Genomic DNA, 19,488 nt, shown 5'->3' with positions numbered 1-19,488 from the left:
AAGTATAATTTAAGAAACTCTGTACGAAATCGAATGTATAATTTAAGAAGCAATTGTAAAACAAAGAAAACAAACAAGAAGAAAAGAAAACCAAAAAAATGTTTAAGACCGTTCAAAAGTATCTCCACTGAGAAGAATAAAATAAGAAACAGGACCCTTAGCTTTAAGAAACGTTAATTGTTATAAAATCCTACGATCGGGAGATCTAGTTGTCAGGACGGCCGAGTTGTAGTAGGCTGCTCCTTCTACCCTCTTCCGCTACTCTTAGTCATACATACCTAATTATACATAGCCAATCTAGTCATAAGCTTATACACTCATACACCCATCCTTAACATACCAATATTATCGAGAAACTTATCGACTAATCGACTCGCCACTCTGCAGAGAGCACGGCAGTCAGTCGCTGTTGAACCAAGCTAAAGGACAGATCAAAATAAAAGAGTCACGTGAAATTGTATTAGAATATTAACTTCTGTAAACGGCGGCTAAACTTACCTTTTTCCCATAATAATAGCATAAAAGAAACAATATCCTAAAAAGCTGAAGTATGTTAATGCGTTCTCCTACACGATGTTCAATATAATTGCATCTACATATGTGTGTCTTGAAAGGGATTTTGTTTAAGTGTATCCAAACACAAACATAGGATACGCCAAACTGTTTTGCCCCATGGCGACCTCACAGATACAGCGAATCCCAAACACACACACACACCCACACACTCAAAACAGAGACACTCACACAGGTGGCCGAAATATTTACCGTCTAAAATGGCAAGTCGCGTGTTGTAATTTTCATGTGTCGGCAAAACGGAAACGGAACAGCAAAGCAAACAAACAGCTAACTTTCCACACACACACACACACACACATACCATGCCAACGTAAGTACGCGTACCACAACACAGACCAACAAAGACAAACGCGCAGATGGGCGAAAAAGGACGAAAACCACAGCGAACGATAATGGAAAGCATTAAAGCAGATTACTTGCGAAGCCAAAATGCCAAGAGACACAGCGGCAGTCTGAATTAGTGAAATTCAAGGACGAGACTCCCTTTTTGTATGCGCGAAAAGGCTTCGAATTGATGAAGATGAAGGTCATTCGGAGATGGCTGCAATCAGTGCCCCCTTTATTGCCATTTCCAGGATAGTGCTCTCCACTTTGCTGGGCCGCCATTTGCCTAGGCCAATTTTAATTATTTGCTTTCTTCTCGAAGGATTCAAGTAGACCCAATGCAGTGCTGACGACTTAGCCATTTTGTGGGCAGATTTCATTTTCAAAACGAAAGCAAGACGAAATAAATGTATATTTATATATTACCGATTGTTAAAACAAATCGAATTGCAACATTTATAAACCGAAGATAATAATAAAGTTGGATCCGATTTTTCACTAATAATAATATTTTCCTTATTTTGCTATTGATAAACTGTCTGCTGCGAAATTTAGGCAACACTTTTTAAGTGGTTTTAGCTCGCACAGCCACACGCCAAAATACACACTTACCAGTATATACACATTCGAGTTAAAACTAGGAAGGAGAAAAATAGAAGTTGTCGCTGGGCAATTTGTTTAATGAAATCATCAAATTAAATAAAATGTGCTGCCCAAAAAGTGTAAGTGTAAGCAATTTGCCGGTGGCTTTGTTGTTGCTGCTGCTGTCTTTTTTATGTCATGAAATATAAAACCACAGTATGACATGGCCCAAACCCCACTGATTCCCCTACCTCCACCCAACACGTGCCCACCCACTTACAGCACTTCTTTACACTAAAGAAAACCGGAAATAAATTCTGGAGATTTTTGTGAAAAATTCAAGTTCAATAAATGTATTATATGCATAAATTAATCAAGTTAAATCATTTTTCTTATTCTTAACATTTTTTATATTTTTTTTGCAGCGCAGTGGAATTGTAACCAAATTCAACAGCATAGCTGTGCGCGTGTTGGTCGAATGCCATCACGTCTCTTTGGCTGTCATTTTGGCCATGTTTTCAGCCTAAATAGCCCGTTGCCCCTCGACTAGATCCTGGGCAAAATGCCCCCTCGGGCGTTTCAATTACATTATTAATCACATCACTCGCAGGTCTTATTTTAAGCAGTTTGCCGCCTCAGCTGCCGGGCAATAAATTCGTTGGCCACCAACAAAACTTTTTCAATTAACACAAAATTATGCAAATTGAGTGGCTGGCAAAGTCGCAGTCATAGGAGTAGCTTAGATAGCGATAAGACAAATGGCTCTGGCATAGATTCGGGATGGCACTTTTTTTGTGCGACGACACACTGTTTCTTCAGGATCACGGCATTGTACAATAGACTATTATTTAAATATGAGGGGGGGATTCGTTATACATATATATTTTTGATAATTTAAATTTTTGATAAATTAACAAATAAATCGAAGTGGGCACTTAGTTGATTTACAAAGACTTATAAAATCATCTTAGCATGTAAAGTGCACAAATAAACAAAGTAAGAAATTGAGCATAGTTTAGTTGGATTATTTTGGGTTACGTTTTTTCATACTTAACTGGTGTTTCTCGAATGCTGATAAAATAGAAAAGAGTTAACTAAAAATATGCCTCAATCATAGACTATTTACCTTTCCATTATCATTTTAAGTGTGCTGCTTTTCAGTATAAGCAAAACAAATATGATTATTCCAAAGGTGGCATTTACGTAGACGGTTAAATTCATAAACATACTGTTCTGCATGAAATAATAATCCACCGTTTGCGCAAGTTGGTCAAGTAGCCAATGTGCGCCCATAATCAGAAAAAGTCGTAGAAACCGTATGTACCTAAAATCAGGATATGGAATAGGTATTGCTTCAAATGAGTCTAGTTCTTACGTCTGAAAATCGAATTCAAGACACGTCGTAGAGCTTTGGTCGTTTTGGGCGAACCTCTTGACTTCCGTCTTTACTTTCCAAATGTGAATGGCTGTTAGGATAAACATTATTACATTAAAAATGTTTAAGATTCCTATCGGGATATAAGTGTGCAACCATGAAGACAATTTCCAGTCTGTGAACGACAACATTAGTATTTGTAAGCTATTAAAATAAACGGTTTTAATCAAAAACACACCTGTAACCGAGCACCCAATATAACCGAGAAAGAGCATCCGTTCTCGATTATCAGGATTATTTTCCCACATTTGATTCATTGCAAAAATCACTCCCGTGGGAATAGCAGCCGTACACCAAACAAAGGTGTTATAAATCAGGAATCGATACCGTGGCTCGTCACGATTCAGGGAAGTCAAAACTTTCCACAAATGGAAGTTGACCACAGAAATCCATAACGACGATGAAAGGGAAAAGTAGTATTTGATGTATCCTATAGTTGATAAATTTTATAATACTATGTAAGCAGATATTATTCATAATACAACCTGCGGCAGCGCAAATGCCGAGTACTAATTTAAAGTGATCCAATGTCCAAGTAAAATATTCCACGAACAAGCAAAACATGTAGCAAATTAGACACATTCCAATTAAATTCCGAAGCTTCTCAACGAAAAGATAAACAGTCAGAGTAAGGATATAGCATACTACCGATATCATCATAACTGAAAGATAATTAAATAAAGTTTTTGGAATAATATAGTTATACAGCTGCTGTTACGCTCGGGGGTTCCTGGAAACACGATTTTCGAGCACCTTCGATTAATAATCCATATGGTTTCCGGAAAGTCTGAATAGATTTCGGGATAAAGACAGTATTCATCATTGGAAAAGATTGTTGCAGATTTGTGGAGGAGTATGGATCCGTCCTGAAAAGGGTTTGATAAGAGTGAGATATGGAAGCCGAAGGAAATCCGAAATCAAACCTTTAGCATCGAGTACTCATCCCTTTTTAGGCTGACAACCTCGTCGCATGGCTGAAACTGTTCCCTTAAAACCATCATTTTTGTGGAATTATGCTGTGGTACCATATTCAGCTCCGCTATTGGTGGAGCCTTCAAAAATATATCCTCCATTGTTAGGTCCAACATTATTAATTTAAGTTCCTTCTTTACGCCATCATTACACTGTCCATTGCTTAAAATATTTTTGTAAGCGCAGCAGATTCGAATGCAGGGCCTAACTTTGCAGATACAGGCTCTCAAATTGCTTTTAACCGGAACTTTGGAACCATCCATTAGCTCCTGATAGTCGAATTCGCCGGTCAGGTTAGTAGGAATTTCAAAATGTTCATAGATATAGGCATCATTGAACCGCTTAACATGTGAAATATTGATGGTTTCATCGTATTTGCAGGGCGGAATTTTCGAACTCGATTTTTTCGCGGTGGCTAGGATAATAAGTGTGCAGAAACATTTTAACCACAAAAACATAATTCGCACGGAAAGTTAAACTCGACTGGGTTTCCACCCGATTTTTGAGTGCCTTAAATAGCTTGCATTAAAATGCTTAGACTTTTGTAGTCAGCAGCAGAGAAAAATAATAGCTGATTATTATTTGTTTATTTGATAAAACATAATGTTTCTAAAGTATAACGCAATTTAAGCGAAGTGAATTCCCCAGAACCTTGTTAATTTTTGAAGCGATCCAACCGATAACAAAACATAAGTTTTTATACCCGTTACTCGTAGAGTAGAAAGGTATACCAGGTTCGTTGAAAAGTATGTAACAGGCAGTAGGAAGCGTTTCCGACCATATATATATTTTCTTGATCAGGATCAATAGCCGAGTCGAACTGGCCATGTCCGTCTGTCCGTCCGACTGTCCGTATGAACGCCACGATCTCAGGACCTATAAAAGCTGGAATGTTGAGATTAAGAACGCATCTTTCAGAGACATAGGCTGCGTCTATGTCCAAGATTGTTTCCACACGATGTCACGCCCACTGTCACCTCCACACTTTTTAAAAAAGGTTTTGACTTTTTTTATATGTCTTGTAAATTTGTATCGATTTGCCAAACCACTTTTTGCCACGCCCACTCTTTTATTTTGTTTTCCCAATTTATACCGATAATCCAGAAAATGTGAAAATTTCTCGTTCGCACATTGACTAGCTGAGTAACGGGTATCTGATAGTCGGGGAACTCGATTATAGTATTCTCCCTTGTTTCTTTTCAATATATTAAATGTACGAACAACGGCGAGTTTCTTAAAAATCTTTTCCCTGGGGGATAATGTACACTGAATCGATGAAGTGTTTTTAGTTATCAACACAAACTTTATGTTTTTCAAAGCAGCCCACAATATAGATTTTTTAATCATAACATGGTTTAAATGGCTATTTTAAAAAGAATTTAAAATATGCCTCTGCAGTTCTAGACATCCGAGGGGCGATATCTCTAATGACTGTAAATGCGATTGTACATGTAGTTGCCTCTCATTAAGGCGAGAGAGCAATAAATTCCCAAATATACGCGACAAACCCAGAAACTCTATTCATCCTCATGAGTGCAAGAAAACTACACAGAGAAATACAAGAAATAGAACATGTTTATAATTGGATTGGTTAGATATGAGTTTCAAAATATTATTTATCATTAAGATTAAAGTTGATACATATTTTTAACCTTTCTACTATTTTGCTCCCTCTTGTTTTAATATTTAAATATACTTTAAATACTTTTTAAACCGAAAGGGGAATATTCCTCCTGTGCAGTCGCAGGTTCTCAGCATTCCAGATGCATTTGCAGCTATGAGGCATTCATCAGAGCGCGTTTCGCGTTCACATTGTCTTGCCCGAGAACGAGGATGAGGTTGTGTCTGTCATCCGCAGAAACAAGGACGCCGAAGGACCCGAAGAACGGGGCGAGAAGCTGTCTCGTTACGCTTACTTAGCTGCTTAATTTATGCATTGTGCAGGGCGCAAATGATGCATTGTTTGCCATTGCAGTGCGTTTTCTGGTCGGGTCGCGAAGTTCCCCCCGGGAGCAGTCACCCAAAAGTTTAGCGGGCAAACCCCAACCTGTCGCGTAGAACGAACGATGAATGCACTTACTCAAATCGTATTAATAGTTCGATCTATTAATAATAAACTATTCAATGATTTGGTTTTTTAGAAAAGCAAAAGTGCTCACCAACAAGTTATGTATTTAAAACATTATTTAGTGTGATTAGAATTAAAATCTGTTTGCTCATCTTCCAAAAGTTCTATATAACCCAGCTTAACAAGTTCTTCTTTCAAAAGTTCGATATAAGCTAGCTTAACAAGGACTATAAAATAGTCTTAAATAATTTGGCAAATCACTTAAAGCTGACTCAAATTTGATCTCACTGTTATTAGCGCACACTTTCTAGCGGGTCTGTGTGCCGATTAAATATATTTTCAGCTGGGCTGCCACATGCCACAACCACTGCCACTAAATTGCGCAAAGTTGTACTCTAAAGATGCAGCAACTGAAGCTGTGGTCGTGCTCACCTTTTTCTCCAGGGGAGAAACTTGCAATTATGTCAGTGGCTTTCTTCTTGCCACCTGCAGCAACGGCTCACTAAATGCACATCACGGCACCTAAAATACTCTTGCCTTAAAGCGGATTCGGAATTTAATTGTATGTTAAAGCTGGTTCTATAGTTGGCCCTTAAATAATTTTTTAATTTTATTGGATATGCGTACATATAGCTGTAACTCTTTCAAGCTAAGCATAATGAGGTTCTGAATGGTCAGACTGGTCATATTGAATTCAGAATTTCTTCTGTTAATTTATCCTTGGCCTATTTTTCTCTTTAAAAACGCTCTGGATACCCCAACGTTGACTTCAAAAGGGTTAACTGCTCTGAATGAGATGTATTAGTGTCAACAGGTTGGTAAATAGTAATTGATAGCAAACCCGTCTGAGCGGAAATAGACGGACGAGTCGATGGTGGAATCGATTCGTCTAGTGACGTTGGCCTAAAGGATGTTTGCTGGCTCGAAAAATGCTATCAATTGGCAATTATGTGCCATGGACGCTCTACGCTGCTTGAGTTGTATGTACCGGCTGCTCATGAGTGGCTGGCAATCATTTCGTCTTCGCATAAGTCAAACAGGAATGGCGTAAGAATGTTCCCTTAATTTATTTACTGTTGACGCCCTTATTGCTGTTTTCATTTTCGGTAGGTTTTTGTTTCTCGTGGAAAAATTTATATTTTCAATGTGCCTGTTCTGACTTAAGGCGCTTTCAATTTATTTTCATACCTGCCCTTGATAAATGTTACATAATGATAAGCGAAACGAAAGAAATGTGAAATGTAAATGTAAATAAAACACTGACTTTACCTTAAGGTTTACATTTCCCAAAGTAACGTTCAACTGTTCAACTCTAATGAATAATTTGCTGTTTAAGGTAAATATTTGTATGAAATTGTACTAATCCAAGTCTAAATTAATCAACTTGTTTTAACATTTTATCCGGAATAAAACAATTTACCAGTCTAAATGTACTGCAAAAAGGAAGAAATTCATTACAGTTGTCCTTTTAAGCTTTCATACATTGTTATTTTTTTTCAGCTTTCGCCTTTTTGTTCAATTTTTTATTCTTTGTAAAACACCTGACAACACTGATAGCTGCCTCGTCCTTTTGTTTACTCTGCATTGATTTATGCATTGAGTGTTTTAAATGTGGGCGTGCTATTTATGGGCCTTGACCGATGTTCGTTCGTCTGCTGGCGTTTTTGTGCTCCTTGACTTGATTTGTGGCTTGTCCTGCAGACGAGGACTCCTGCCCAACCCCAACCCCAGCCCCAATCCCAGACCCAAGCCTGGACTCTGGATGTGGCGTGTCCTGGCAAAAGGTCACTTGATGTATGGAAACCTTAGCTTCTTAGCGCTCGGCTAGTTTGCATATTTGGCTGCTGCTGTGTCAGCAGTGGAAATTACTTCAAATACTATGGCTTCTTGTCCTGCCAGTCAGTCAGTCGCCAGCCAGATTTGTGTCTGAAAATTTCGTGACAAATTTGATAAGACTTTGCAGCTCATTTGTACGCCATGTTTGGCTGCTTTGTTTGCTGGGTTTGTGCTGCACTGCACTTGGCTGCTGATTTTCCCATCAACATAACAAATGAGTGTCGCTCCTTCGTCTGCAGATCTTTCGTCGCTGTCATTTAGGTGTTTCTGCAATTTGAACTTGATGCGAATCTTATTAGTCTAATGAAAACCAAACTTAGCCCGAGGAGCTCTTTAATGACCGACAGAAGTGGGGCGAAAACATTAAACATCTTTAAAAATTGCGCATGCCGACGGTATGCCGATTTTATTTATTTAAATTAGAAGAATTAGGTCATGTTTCCTTAAAAATCATTTTGAAATTAATAGCATTAAAACTATAAGAAAACAAGACGGAATGCTATAGTCGCGTTCCCCAACTACCAGATACCCGTTACTCGAATAGTGGAAGTGATAAAGAGAAATTGTAACATTTTCTGGAATATCGCCAGAAATTGCGGAAAAAAAAGGAAAGCAACTGATAACGATATAGTCGACTTCCCCGAATATCTGATACCCAATACTCAGCTAGTGGAAGTTTGTGGGCGTTGGAGTGGGCATGGCAAAAAGTTTTTTGGCAATCGAGAAAAAATGACAAAACTAACCAAAATGTGAAAATTGTTACAAGACTAATACAAAAATGACAAAATATCAGAACATTTTTCAAAAGTGTGGGCATGGCAGCTTTGGGCGGTTTGTGGGCGTTAAAGTGGGCGTGGCAAAAATTTTATCTGCAAATTGATAGAAATTTACAAGACTTATGCAAAAATTAAAAAATATCAAAACATTTTTCAAAAGTGTGGGCGTGGCAGTTTTGGGCGTTGTATTGGGCGTGGCAACAAAAATCTACAAACTTGCGCTGCGTCTATGTCTCTGGAGTCTGTATGCTTAATCTCAACTTTCTAGCTTTTGTAGTTCCTGATATCTCGACGCTCATACGGACAGACGGACATGGCCAGATCGACTCGGCTATTGATCCTGATCAACTAATACCTTTTTTATTTAGGCCAACAGTCAAAAGTTGCAAACATGTACTCATACTTGCACGCCACTGTATATACATACCTTATATGGTCGGAAACGCTTCCTTTTGCTTGTTACATACTTTTCAACGAATCTAGTATACCCTTTTACTCTACGAGTAACGGGTATAATGACTGTGTAATTTAAAATCAAGCGGCAAACTTACGTGCCAACAACTAGACCAACATTTTAGAAAGTTAGCCAAACTAAATCCTGTGGCTTCAATATGTCAGTAAGCCATTTCAATTAGGCCGAAACCGGAGACTCAATGCAAATGTGGAGCAGACCGACCACATGCGGAGGAGACGACTTGCCAGGAATCAGCAATTTAATGTCGGTTAAAGCCATCAGATCGCATCAACATGGAACAGTTGGGTGCCCAAAAGCCGGAGTCCCTGTGTCGATTGCCGTAGGATTGCCATGTGTACGCGTGTTGCTTCAGCAGACCGTAAGCTACGTGCCAGACGTTCCTCCACGGACCCCAAAACCTCGCAAGTCTCCAAAGCCCGTGTCCCCTTTTCAGGGGCGGCATGCCAACAGCTGCGAGTCGCTGTCTCGATTTCTTTGTGTGATTTGTTGTGGAACGGATGTTGGCAACATGTCCCACGAACTGCGGACACAGTGCTCCTATACCCTTCCCCATTTCTATATATTTTTTTTTTAGGTCTTTTTTGCCCCTTGCCGAATAGTTGGAATGGCTTCTTCACTTCGCGCCCACAATTGTTTGCCATTTAATTCGCATTCGCCTGATATCAACCTAATTGAATTCATTTCACCAGCAGATGTCGGAATCCCAAAAATTCTCATTCCGAGGCGGGGCTGAAATGTATACATTATAAGATAATGCTTCGCTATGAAAAGGAATGAAATTTATTCATTCTCGGTTTCGATTGAACGTGACTCGAAATCATTAGAATCGAAATGGGATCGAAAACTAAAGGTCGCACTTGTAAAAACATGCAGCTCTCGAATTGCAATGTACACTCTAATCGAAGATAACTTTCATCGCCCGTTTTTGATTTTATGTAATGCTGGAATTTAAAAAATCTCATTAAATAAACTGTTGTATTACCACATAAATTCGGGTATTGAGTCGCAGGCCAACATATACATATAACGATTGTAAAGAGATTAGGATTCCGCTTTGACGAAAATTATTTGTAAACTTTTTGTGTAAAATGTTACATTTAAAGTTGCTTATCTGGAAAAAGTTTTGTATTTTTCCTTTTCATATCCTTCACGCAAACCTAAAGCAGTTGGCAGTTATGACAAAAGACGGAATTTAAAGCATGCCAAAACATTGTTAGCTAAATGTTCCTTTTGCAAGTATAGTATCCGGCCACCACGCCTACAAGTTATATGTCAAAAATCGTGCTTTTCTCGGAACTGACATGCTCTTAATGACGTTAAATTTTTATTTACTTGAAAGACTTTGTGTCTCAGTTGAATTCAGGGAAACGCGGTGCATAAATGGTGTGGTCTACTTCTTTCTCGGAACATTGTTAACTTTATTTTCTGTAAGCGACAGCAGCAAACAACTATTAGAAACAAATATCAGACATGAAATGAGAATTCTGAGGCAGAAGTTAAGCTGTAGTTCTAATTAGCTTATGAATATTCGTGTGAACAATGCAAAACATTTTAAGTTGCTTAAGAGATTCATGCTTGTAAAAAAAATAAATAAATAGAAAACACCACATTAATGTGCATATTTTTTTTTTAATAAAAAAATTGCATGGCTTTAATAGGTAGTTCTTATTTAAAATCAATTGAAATATTTGACGCGTGAAGTGTACATTACGGCGCAAAAAACACAACTGAAAAACTGAAATGCTAATTAGACATTTTTCGATTCAATCGCTTCCCACTTTATTCTCTATATAAACACAACTGACAAGCTGGTTAATGGTCAATGGAGATAATTGAAATACTAAATAAATCAATTATTTAATTGCGAATATACGGATAAAAAATGTAGCTTGTAATTTGCGTATGTTATATTAAACTACGTTCGATTATGTAGTGAACAAATGACAGGCACTCCATTAAAAATGCAATCCTTAATATCTTAAATAGTTGGATAGGCGACAATGGGAAATAAACAAGTAGGCTTACAAAAAGGAACAAAAACGCCATTCGCAAAGTGCTGTTTGGCTCACAGTCGAAGGATTTCTTGTCCCGTTCCCAAGCCAGTGCTAATTAATGAAACTTACTCTGGTACGGAGAAAGCCGTAGAAACTGTAGAAAACTTTACACTATGGCACTGTAGTTCCCTGCACGAGTGGCCCCAATTAATAGGATCTAAGTAAATTGGCTTAATTTCAATTGACCAACTCGATGCCATGGTAGTTTCCGCTTCACTGACGTCGATAGCAGCAAAAACCAGCTTTCGGGAGGGCAGTACTGGAACTCGGTAACACTGATGGCGTTAAATCCCAAACAAATTATCTCAGACACGTTTCAGCATGCAAACAAGATGCCAGGAGGCACACATCCGCCCGCAGGACGATTAAAGTCTGATTTTGATTCTGGTGAAGTTCCAGGCGAATCGTGCAGCTCTTAGTGCCGCTTTAAGGACAATTACCCTGGTATCCGGCGAGAAACCCACTGGCAACTGCAAAACAAAATATAAACACACGGAGACAAATTTTGCCTTAAATAAATCGATTTGTTTGGCAATATGTACTAAAAGTTTTCTTTCTAATATTGAGATTTCTAGACATGTTAAATAAAATGTTTATTTTACGAAAGCACACACTTTAAGAATTGTTTGAATACTGTAAGGGGTAATCCAAGAAGTAAGTGAAACGCACTAGAATTCTTTCCCAGTGCAATTCTCTGAGGAAGGTCGCTGAGTCCAGATCAAATCCGGAGGCAGGGACTCGGATGGGTTCACGCTCATGCCCAACGCTCCCTGTTCATGTCCATGGTCAGGACGGCACGGTTTATTGTTTTGGCCACTGCAATTGAGCGAAATATTTCGAGTTATTTTTGGCTCTCGACTTGTGGCGCTGCTAATCTTGAGTTGTCTGCTTTCGGGGATTGCGAATTTTGTTTTGTTTGTCTCGAAAAAAAAATGAAAGTGGGGAGGATAGGGGTCGCAAGCTGGGGCTTCAAGTACGTCGAGTACATCGAGGCCATAAAGCAAACACTTTTAGTTTGTTGAACTGTGACCGGAGGTCGGGGCTTCTAATTCGTTGTCAAAAACGGCCAGTGCCAGCTGTTGACTGCCTCTCGGATTTTAAATTGTCAGCCCTTGTTATTTTAATTTGCCTCATTGTTCTGCGGCGACGTGGCACTTATATTACAGCAGCAGTTTTATATGGCCAGGATAACCGGCTAACCAACAAGACTAAAATTTAATTAAAATTTCTGCCATGACATGGCACGGCATTTAAAGTGTAAATCGGTTATGCACCATCACAATCCGACTGAGCCGCAACAGCCAGCGTGTGGCACACAGAAAATAATATTTATTTGCCATCCATCGATGGGGCCACAGTAGAGTTGAGTTGCGTTGAATTGACCCCATGGCAGTGCCAGCAAAAGAATCAATTGGGTTCATCGAAACAGTTGACACGGGGCTGTGGGGCGGGGCAGCACAATAAATAAACATATAAGTCGCCTATGCAGTGTGGCCTTTGGAGCGTGTTTACGCAACTTTAATTGATGCCCATGACAACGAGGATACTCGAGCTGTTTTTCACAAATGTTGTTCAGCCGCCGGACCGCATTTTTGTGTAAATTTTTAATTGAACGGGAACTGAAGCGTTGTGCACATTCTAACTGGTTCGCATATGTAACTTTAGAAAATGGGCATTGTTCTGTAGGTACTGGAAAAGAAAACTTCACTTTCCAATTTGCAGTACTTTCTCACATATCTTATGATTATATCCTGGACTCGACCACTATTTTTCCCAGTGCCTGTCTGCTTGTGATCCTGGGGTGAACCCGGTGATGGGTTCAAAGTGACTCGACTCAGCTTTTGTCCGGCTCTTTGCTGGCTCGTTAGGTGCAGACAAGGACCAGCAGAGAATGACCGGATAGCATGCATGTGTAAGCGCTTCGGCTTTAAAATCTGGACAAGGACATGGTTATGGATGTGGATGTGGATGTGGATGTTGATGTGCATATGGCCACTCAGGGGTCCCAGAGTCCAAGAGTCCAAAAGACCGAGTTATTTGTTGTTTACCCTCTAATGGGAAAGAACAAAAAATGAATCCGACGCTTTGAAAAGTGAAAGTTTGCTGCTCATAAACTGGAAGAGTAATCTGAAATGTCTGCGCGTAATGACCGGGACAATATGCTAGCTGCTCCGCCGGACTTATTAAAGTTAAAGCCCAGGATGGGAAAAAATCCGGGAGCACTCTTCATCTTCGTCAGCGAGCATTGTGCGATATGTTGGCCGTTAAACTGGTTGTCTAGACCGTAAGTAAATTTATGGCTCTGATTAATATCTTTATTGTGTCAGATTATGATTGACTAGGCGGCAGGCCGCACGATTTATTGATGGAGGATCCGCCCATCCAGCATCCCCCAACTAAAAGCTCCTCACAAAAGACTCCTCACCTCGGGTGATGATGAATGAGGAGGGCGGTTCATAGTGGCCCAAACCGCAAGCCCTTTGTTATGGTTTCCTGCCAACGGGCGGTATGGAATTACATGGGCCTTGGCTAAGCGGTATTCAATGGGTAAATATCCATTTGATATATGAGCTGAAACCACACGACAACTTCAATGGCCCACACATCTCATTAGTCAGAGGTAAAGAGGCGACAACTTGGCTTTGAATTTTTAAGGACTTCGGTCTTGGCTTTTTGCTACCACTTGAATTTATTTGCCCGCTTTTAAAGATCCATTAATAATTCCTTTTGGAAATAACATCAGTCGAGGCCTTAAATTAGTGTGCCACTTTTGAGTTGATTTATTTTGTGGCCCCGACAACACGTTCCATGGACTCCACGTGCCAATTCACCACAGGATAAGCCCTTTTGTGCCACTCCCTGCACATTCGTTTCAATCCGGACTTCCTAGCCTACAAAGCCTTCTTGACTAATGGACCTCCGGCAATGGGCCAGGTGCAAACTGAAACTGACTTTGCTGCCAGGTGCAAGTGGAGTCGTGAGGCCCTACACTGGGCAAAAATATATATTTACTTAAACGGGATTTTCTTATGAGCCATTCATTTGAAATTTATGTTACGTTTTCCCCGCGGATTTGATATCGAGATTCTGAAAATATTAAGACTGATAATTTATTGGCAATTTATTTTCTTTAATGGTGACATGCTCTCTGTTTTTTTCAGCGCTTTTAGTTTTTGCTTAGGGAAATCAAAAGAATGCCAGGCAATCTGCAGGAAAAATGTCGCAAAAGGTAGGAACAGATTGCCTGGAAACGCTGCACCTGCAAAAGCTGAGATGTAACCTGTTTTCCGATTTCCCTTTCCCTTTGGTCCTGGACAAGTTGGAATGCAGGTGAACTTCAATGTAACTGGCATGCAATATGAAAGGAAAACACATTTAAAAGGATTTTGCTGTAATGTTAAGAACAATTCTTATTTATTCACATTATTTAGCTGGTAGCTCAACACTTAACACTTAATTTATGTGTGCGATGCGGTTGCTATTGCAAAAAGATGCCGCGCATGTATTCGTCACGATACGCCGCAGCCTCATTATCCTGGCTTTATGACTCCCATAAATCGTCTGGACCATGCCCATTCGTTCAATTTTTTATGGTCAACCGAAATTTGCATGCAAATCGCTGGACTTTTTGTGGCTTACGGCTTTTTTACAGATAGAAAAGTTTATTGCGCTAACTAAACAATGCCTAACTAAGCATAACTCTAGTTATCAGCCAGCTGGAATCACTGGGATTTGGGTGAGCCATAGGTCAAGCCCTCGCTGCTGGGATCCTCCGTTTTTTGCCTTCGCTTTCGCCACGGAAACTTGCGGGACCCGCGACCAGCCACTGATGCCGATTGACAAGTCTCCGGATCCGGCAAACTGTGGCTACCACAAAAGGGCGGAGTGCTGGTGTTGGCCACCTCATCCCTCCGACTTATCACCCTAGTCAGCTTGAGACGAGTGGCGGGCTGACTGACTTCCGCTGGGTCACTACTTTGTGGTGGTGTCACCAGCAGGGCACCACTTTTGGTGGCCAAGAGAGCCCTTTTGGCTCGTCCGGATGCGTAGTGCCTGTCCACCACTTCCGACTCCAGGAGTGAGTTGGCATCGCCCAGCGACGAGAGTTGGGACACCTGGGCCTGCAGCATTCGATGGGGAACTGCCGTACCCGGAACTGGTCCATAGAACTCCTGTTTCCGCAGACGCCGCCCACCCCCACCTACACCACCACCAACTCCATTTCCGGCTGCCATGCTGTTGCTGTTTATCGTCGTGGTTGTGGTGGTGGTGCGAATGCTGTCCTGCAGGGACAACTGGTGGCTCGCATCCCGGCAACGAAACTGCACCACTCGGTAGGATCCATAGGGCTCCAGCGCGTTGTTGTTCACACTGCAACTGGCCGGCTGCAGACGCATCGACCCATTCTGCCGGAGGAGGGCACTGTAGTTGTGCTGGTGGTGCTGGCTCTGCTGGTGATGGTGGTTTCTGGCCAGCCCAAACTGTCGCGTAAGAGTGATCTTGGGAAAGAAACAATTTTGAATAAATAATCTTTTCATTTGTCTTGAAGAACTTTAAAAGCATGTAGGAACGTCAACAAAAAACATGGACCCTATTAATAATGGATTATTATTTATGAAGTGGTTGGCTGAGATAGAGGGCGGGTTCTATGGGCTTACCTTGAAGGCCTCGCGGAACTTGTGGCTCATGATGTTGTATAGGAGCGGATTGATGCAGGTGGAGAGGAAGTAGAGCACCCCGGACGTGTAATCAAGTATCCGGAAGTAATCGTTGAAGGCGGCCCGACTGATGCCTATATTAATCAGATTCAGTCCGTAAACTGCCATCAGACGCTGGGCGTGGAATGGAGCCCAGCAGAGGAAGAAGGCGACGGCTACAGCTACTGCAAGTACGGTCAAGTAAGGATAAGCAACGTATTAAAACCCCTGAACAACTAGGTCACCAAAAAAGGTCCTCTTACATTGTAAGTGGTCCTAATCTTTTATATCCCCCGAAAACGAATAGTTTGGCATAGTAGCACTCAGTGAAAAAACACATTTTGATAAAGACAAGGTTTTACCTGTTAGCAAACGATAAATAATATTCACTATCTATGTAAACCTAAGCCCTGGGAACGAAAGTGTTTTTTTCCACCCTTGCAGGCCAAATTAATTTATTGTTAAGGCTCTGCTCTTAATCTGAATTTGTCCATCAATTTCCATTTGGCAAACCGGGGCCGTAGTAAACTTCGAAATCAATGGGCTGTGGATTTCCAGTAAAAAGCAACAGTAAATTGAGCGTTGTTTCGTAGCCTGTAATGGAAAACGGCTCTTTGGGATTTAACATTTTACCCGGACTTACACTTAAATATATCTACTGCACTAAAAATAAGATAAAATGTGTCAATAATAGGAAACAAATATGTTTCAGAGTTCCTTTAAACCATAATAGCTAATAATGTGCCAAATAAGTGGACTATATAGATTCAAGGCACTCATTTCCCAAATATTTAAGCTTGCTGTGAGTACTCGGCAGTGTTAACTTCTTTTAAGTGGCCTGGCTTGATTACTTTTGAGGTGACACCTGGCTTCACCTTGTCCTCATACGCTAGATGGCCATTTAAGAGCTTTTCACATACGCACACACATGTTTGCGAAAATTAACGACACCGCTGAGGAAAACAGAGCAAAAAAACCGAAACACGTTCAGCCTACATGACGCAAGTGCAAATGAAAGGGGCGGAGAGCAATGAGGGCGGGGCCATGACGAATTCCCTGTTTGATGTTCGCCAACGCAAATATGGTGACAGTAATTTTCAATTTAAGACTTTCGGCGGAAAAAGTTTTGACAGCAGTGGATGTGGATGTTCTTGTTGTTTCTGGTTGGCGGTGGGGTATATTGCTGTCTTTAATCAATCAAGCCGCCAACTCAACTCACCTACCCAACATTCTGATGACTCGTCCCTGGGCATTTAGGCCGCGATTCGCATCGAAGGTCCTTCGCGGCAGCGATTGCAGCAGGCGACTCCTCTTCAGCTTCACTCCGATCAGCACGTAAAGTACACAAATCGCCGTCATGGGTCCACAGAAGAAAATAAATCCCGAAACGGCGAACACATGGGCATAAAAGTCGTTCTCCATCTAAGGGAATAAACAGCGAAAAGGACACTCAGTGACGCGCCAGTTGGTTTTCACATTTCAGTCCACCCACCGTGCACGAATATCCTTCGTTCTGGTAGACCACCGAAAATTGCATGGCCTGCGGAAGGGCCAAAAGGAAGGCCGCCAGCCAAATGGCAAATATAAATTTAATGGCCCGCGACAATTTTGACATGGTGTGCTGCCTACAAATGACGAAAAGATTAGGCTACATTATATGTTAAGTATTAAGGACAAGATGATGTGGATGCTTCGAATAAACGTGGGTAGATATGATATGGAAAGTATTGCCTGTAAAATACAGGCAGTGACCACCTACACTTTTTACGCTTTTTATCTTTCTCCTTAAAGCTTTGAATATTGAATGCGCCATAATTATTCACTTTGAATGTGGGTGTAAATGGGAAGGAATCCAAGCAGCTTGGTTGCAAAATAACTATAATACTATCAAATAGCAAACGTAGAAACCTCATACTCAGCTCGACAAGAATATTTAATCCCAACTTCACAGAAATGAAAACTTTTTGCCTTAACTTTGTAATCAGACTTGGAGTGCCTCTTTTTAGAAAACCACCCTTTTGTGTCTGCATATTCCTAAGGACATACTCCAAGTGCTTGTATTCATTAAAATAAATTTGTAAAAAATCCAAAGATTATGTTGGATACGCAGTTTGAAAAAACAATGAAAGGTTTTTAAATTTTATTTCTTCTAGCTATTCAAGAGTTTCTGAATCAAAGGAAGTGTTACATGGGTTTGGCTGAAACGTACCAAGAATCGTGAATGGAATCCAGACGTTTTCGTTTAAGGAAGCAATTGTATGCTTAGACCGCAAAATGGACAGGACATTTTTAAGGCAATTTGTGATATCAGTGTGAGGTCTGTTTCCTTAAAGTTTTGCTGTACCATTCAAAAAGAGAAAATATATAGGTACGCAGCAATTATTTGACTAGTTAGTCTTTACTTTATATCTTTATAATTATACGGCGCATTTATTGGAATGCAATTAGCATAGTCTATAACGAACTTGGTACATGTATCGCCCTGACTATTAATTAGTGCCAATAAATGAAAGCTAATGAATTTGGTATGTTTAAAAAAGATGGAAATTCGGTTGTCAAGCCAGAATTATTTTATCATTCTACAGCCAGACTGTTTAGTTATGAATAATTATTGTGGCCATAATTTGTGGGATACTTTTGTGCTTTTATATCATAGTATATCAGATATCAGACTGACACTAATCAAGTTTCATTTATCTATTTATGGTCTGTCATAATTATGCATGATCCACTTTGTTAATAAAAGCGTAGTAATAACACTGAAGAAATTATTATTCTTTTAATATAAATAAATATTTTATATAAATATGTTTTAAAGTCACTATTAAAAACTCACCGGAATGGATGGCAGATGGCTATGTATCGCTCTACAGTGAATGCTGTGATGGTGAGGACTGTGGCATTGGCGGCCATTTCCGAGAGCACACTGCCCATGATGCACATGGCGTCCGTGAAGGGATACATGTCCGGATACCAAAGGTTGTACAGCTCCTGGGGAATGCCTGCAGGATATTTGCCGCATTACGCATACGCCATGGTGTCCCACAAAATGCCAGCTCACCTGAGACCAACAGTATTAAATCGGAAACCGCCAGGTTGAACAAATAGAAATTGGTGGCCGTGTGCATAAAGTTATTTCGCGATATAACAATGCAGGTGATAAGATTACCCAGCACGCCGGCCACGAAAATGAGGGCATAGCAAACGGTGAAGGCGGTTCGCAGGGTCAGGGATTCGTCGACCGGCGAATCCGCTGCCATTGTGCTCGCATTTGTGCCGTTCGTGGAACCCAGGAGATTTGAAAGATTCTCGGTCGTTATGTTCAGCAGATGGGCGACATGTGTTAGGAATTTGTCGTTCTTCAGCAGCAACAGCTCGGGGCTCTCGCTGGGATTGGGCATCGTGGAGGAGGCGATGCCCATGCCCATACCCATGCCCACACCGATGGATGAACTCTGATTGGGACTAGGCGACACATGAGCCATGAATGATTGATTGAGGCCATCATCGTTGCTGTCGTTGGCTATGGTGATGGCGACGCCTTGCAACATGCTAGCTGTCGTCGATTAATTGTGGACTCTATCCACTTCTCTCCACTCCACTCTACACCACACCACTCCTTTCGACCGCCAAGTTAGGAAAGAAAAACAAAATCAAATCGGCCGCCCACTCGTATCAATGCGTTATTAATAC

At 40.7% G+C, this 19,488-nt stretch overlaps 2 protein-coding genes across 2 annotated transcripts; both read right to left on the bottom strand.

Moving 5' to 3' along the window:
* Window positions 1-2,604: 2,604 nt before the first annotated feature.
* Window positions 2,605-4,347, bottom strand: LOC122621847 (probable G-protein coupled receptor Mth-like 12). The gene is made up of 6 exons (XM_043799838.1): window positions 3,841-4,347; window positions 3,636-3,783; window positions 3,403-3,579; window positions 3,096-3,347; window positions 2,858-3,032; window positions 2,605-2,806 (listed from the first exon to the last, which is right to left on the bottom strand). Exons 1-6 carry the CDS (start codon window positions 4,345-4,347, stop codon window positions 2,605-2,607), a joined length of 1,461 nt encoding a protein of 486 aa, XP_043655773.1.
* A 10,424-nt stretch (window positions 4,348-14,771) lies between these two features.
* Window positions 14,772-19,346, bottom strand: LOC122619490 (somatostatin receptor type 5). The gene is made up of 6 exons (XM_043796466.1): window positions 18,857-19,346; window positions 18,632-18,797; window positions 17,288-17,420; window positions 17,019-17,217; window positions 15,757-15,980; window positions 14,772-15,597 (listed from the first exon to the last, which is right to left on the bottom strand). The coding sequence occupies exons 1-6, from the start codon at window positions 19,344-19,346 to the stop codon at window positions 14,821-14,823; spliced, it is 1,989 nt and encodes a 662-aa protein (XP_043652401.1). The 3' UTR covers window positions 14,772-14,820.
* Between the last annotated feature and the right edge of the window lie 142 nt (window positions 19,347-19,488).

Source organism: Drosophila teissieri, chromosome 3R (genome assembly GCF_016746235.2).
Source record: "Drosophila teissieri strain GT53w chromosome 3R, Prin_Dtei_1.1, whole genome shotgun sequence".
Taxonomy (NCBI): domain Eukaryota; kingdom Metazoa; phylum Arthropoda; class Insecta; order Diptera; family Drosophilidae; genus Drosophila; species Drosophila teissieri.
The sequence above is the reverse complement of the archived record's forward strand: the minus strand, read 5'-3'. Positions and strand labels throughout refer to the sequence as shown.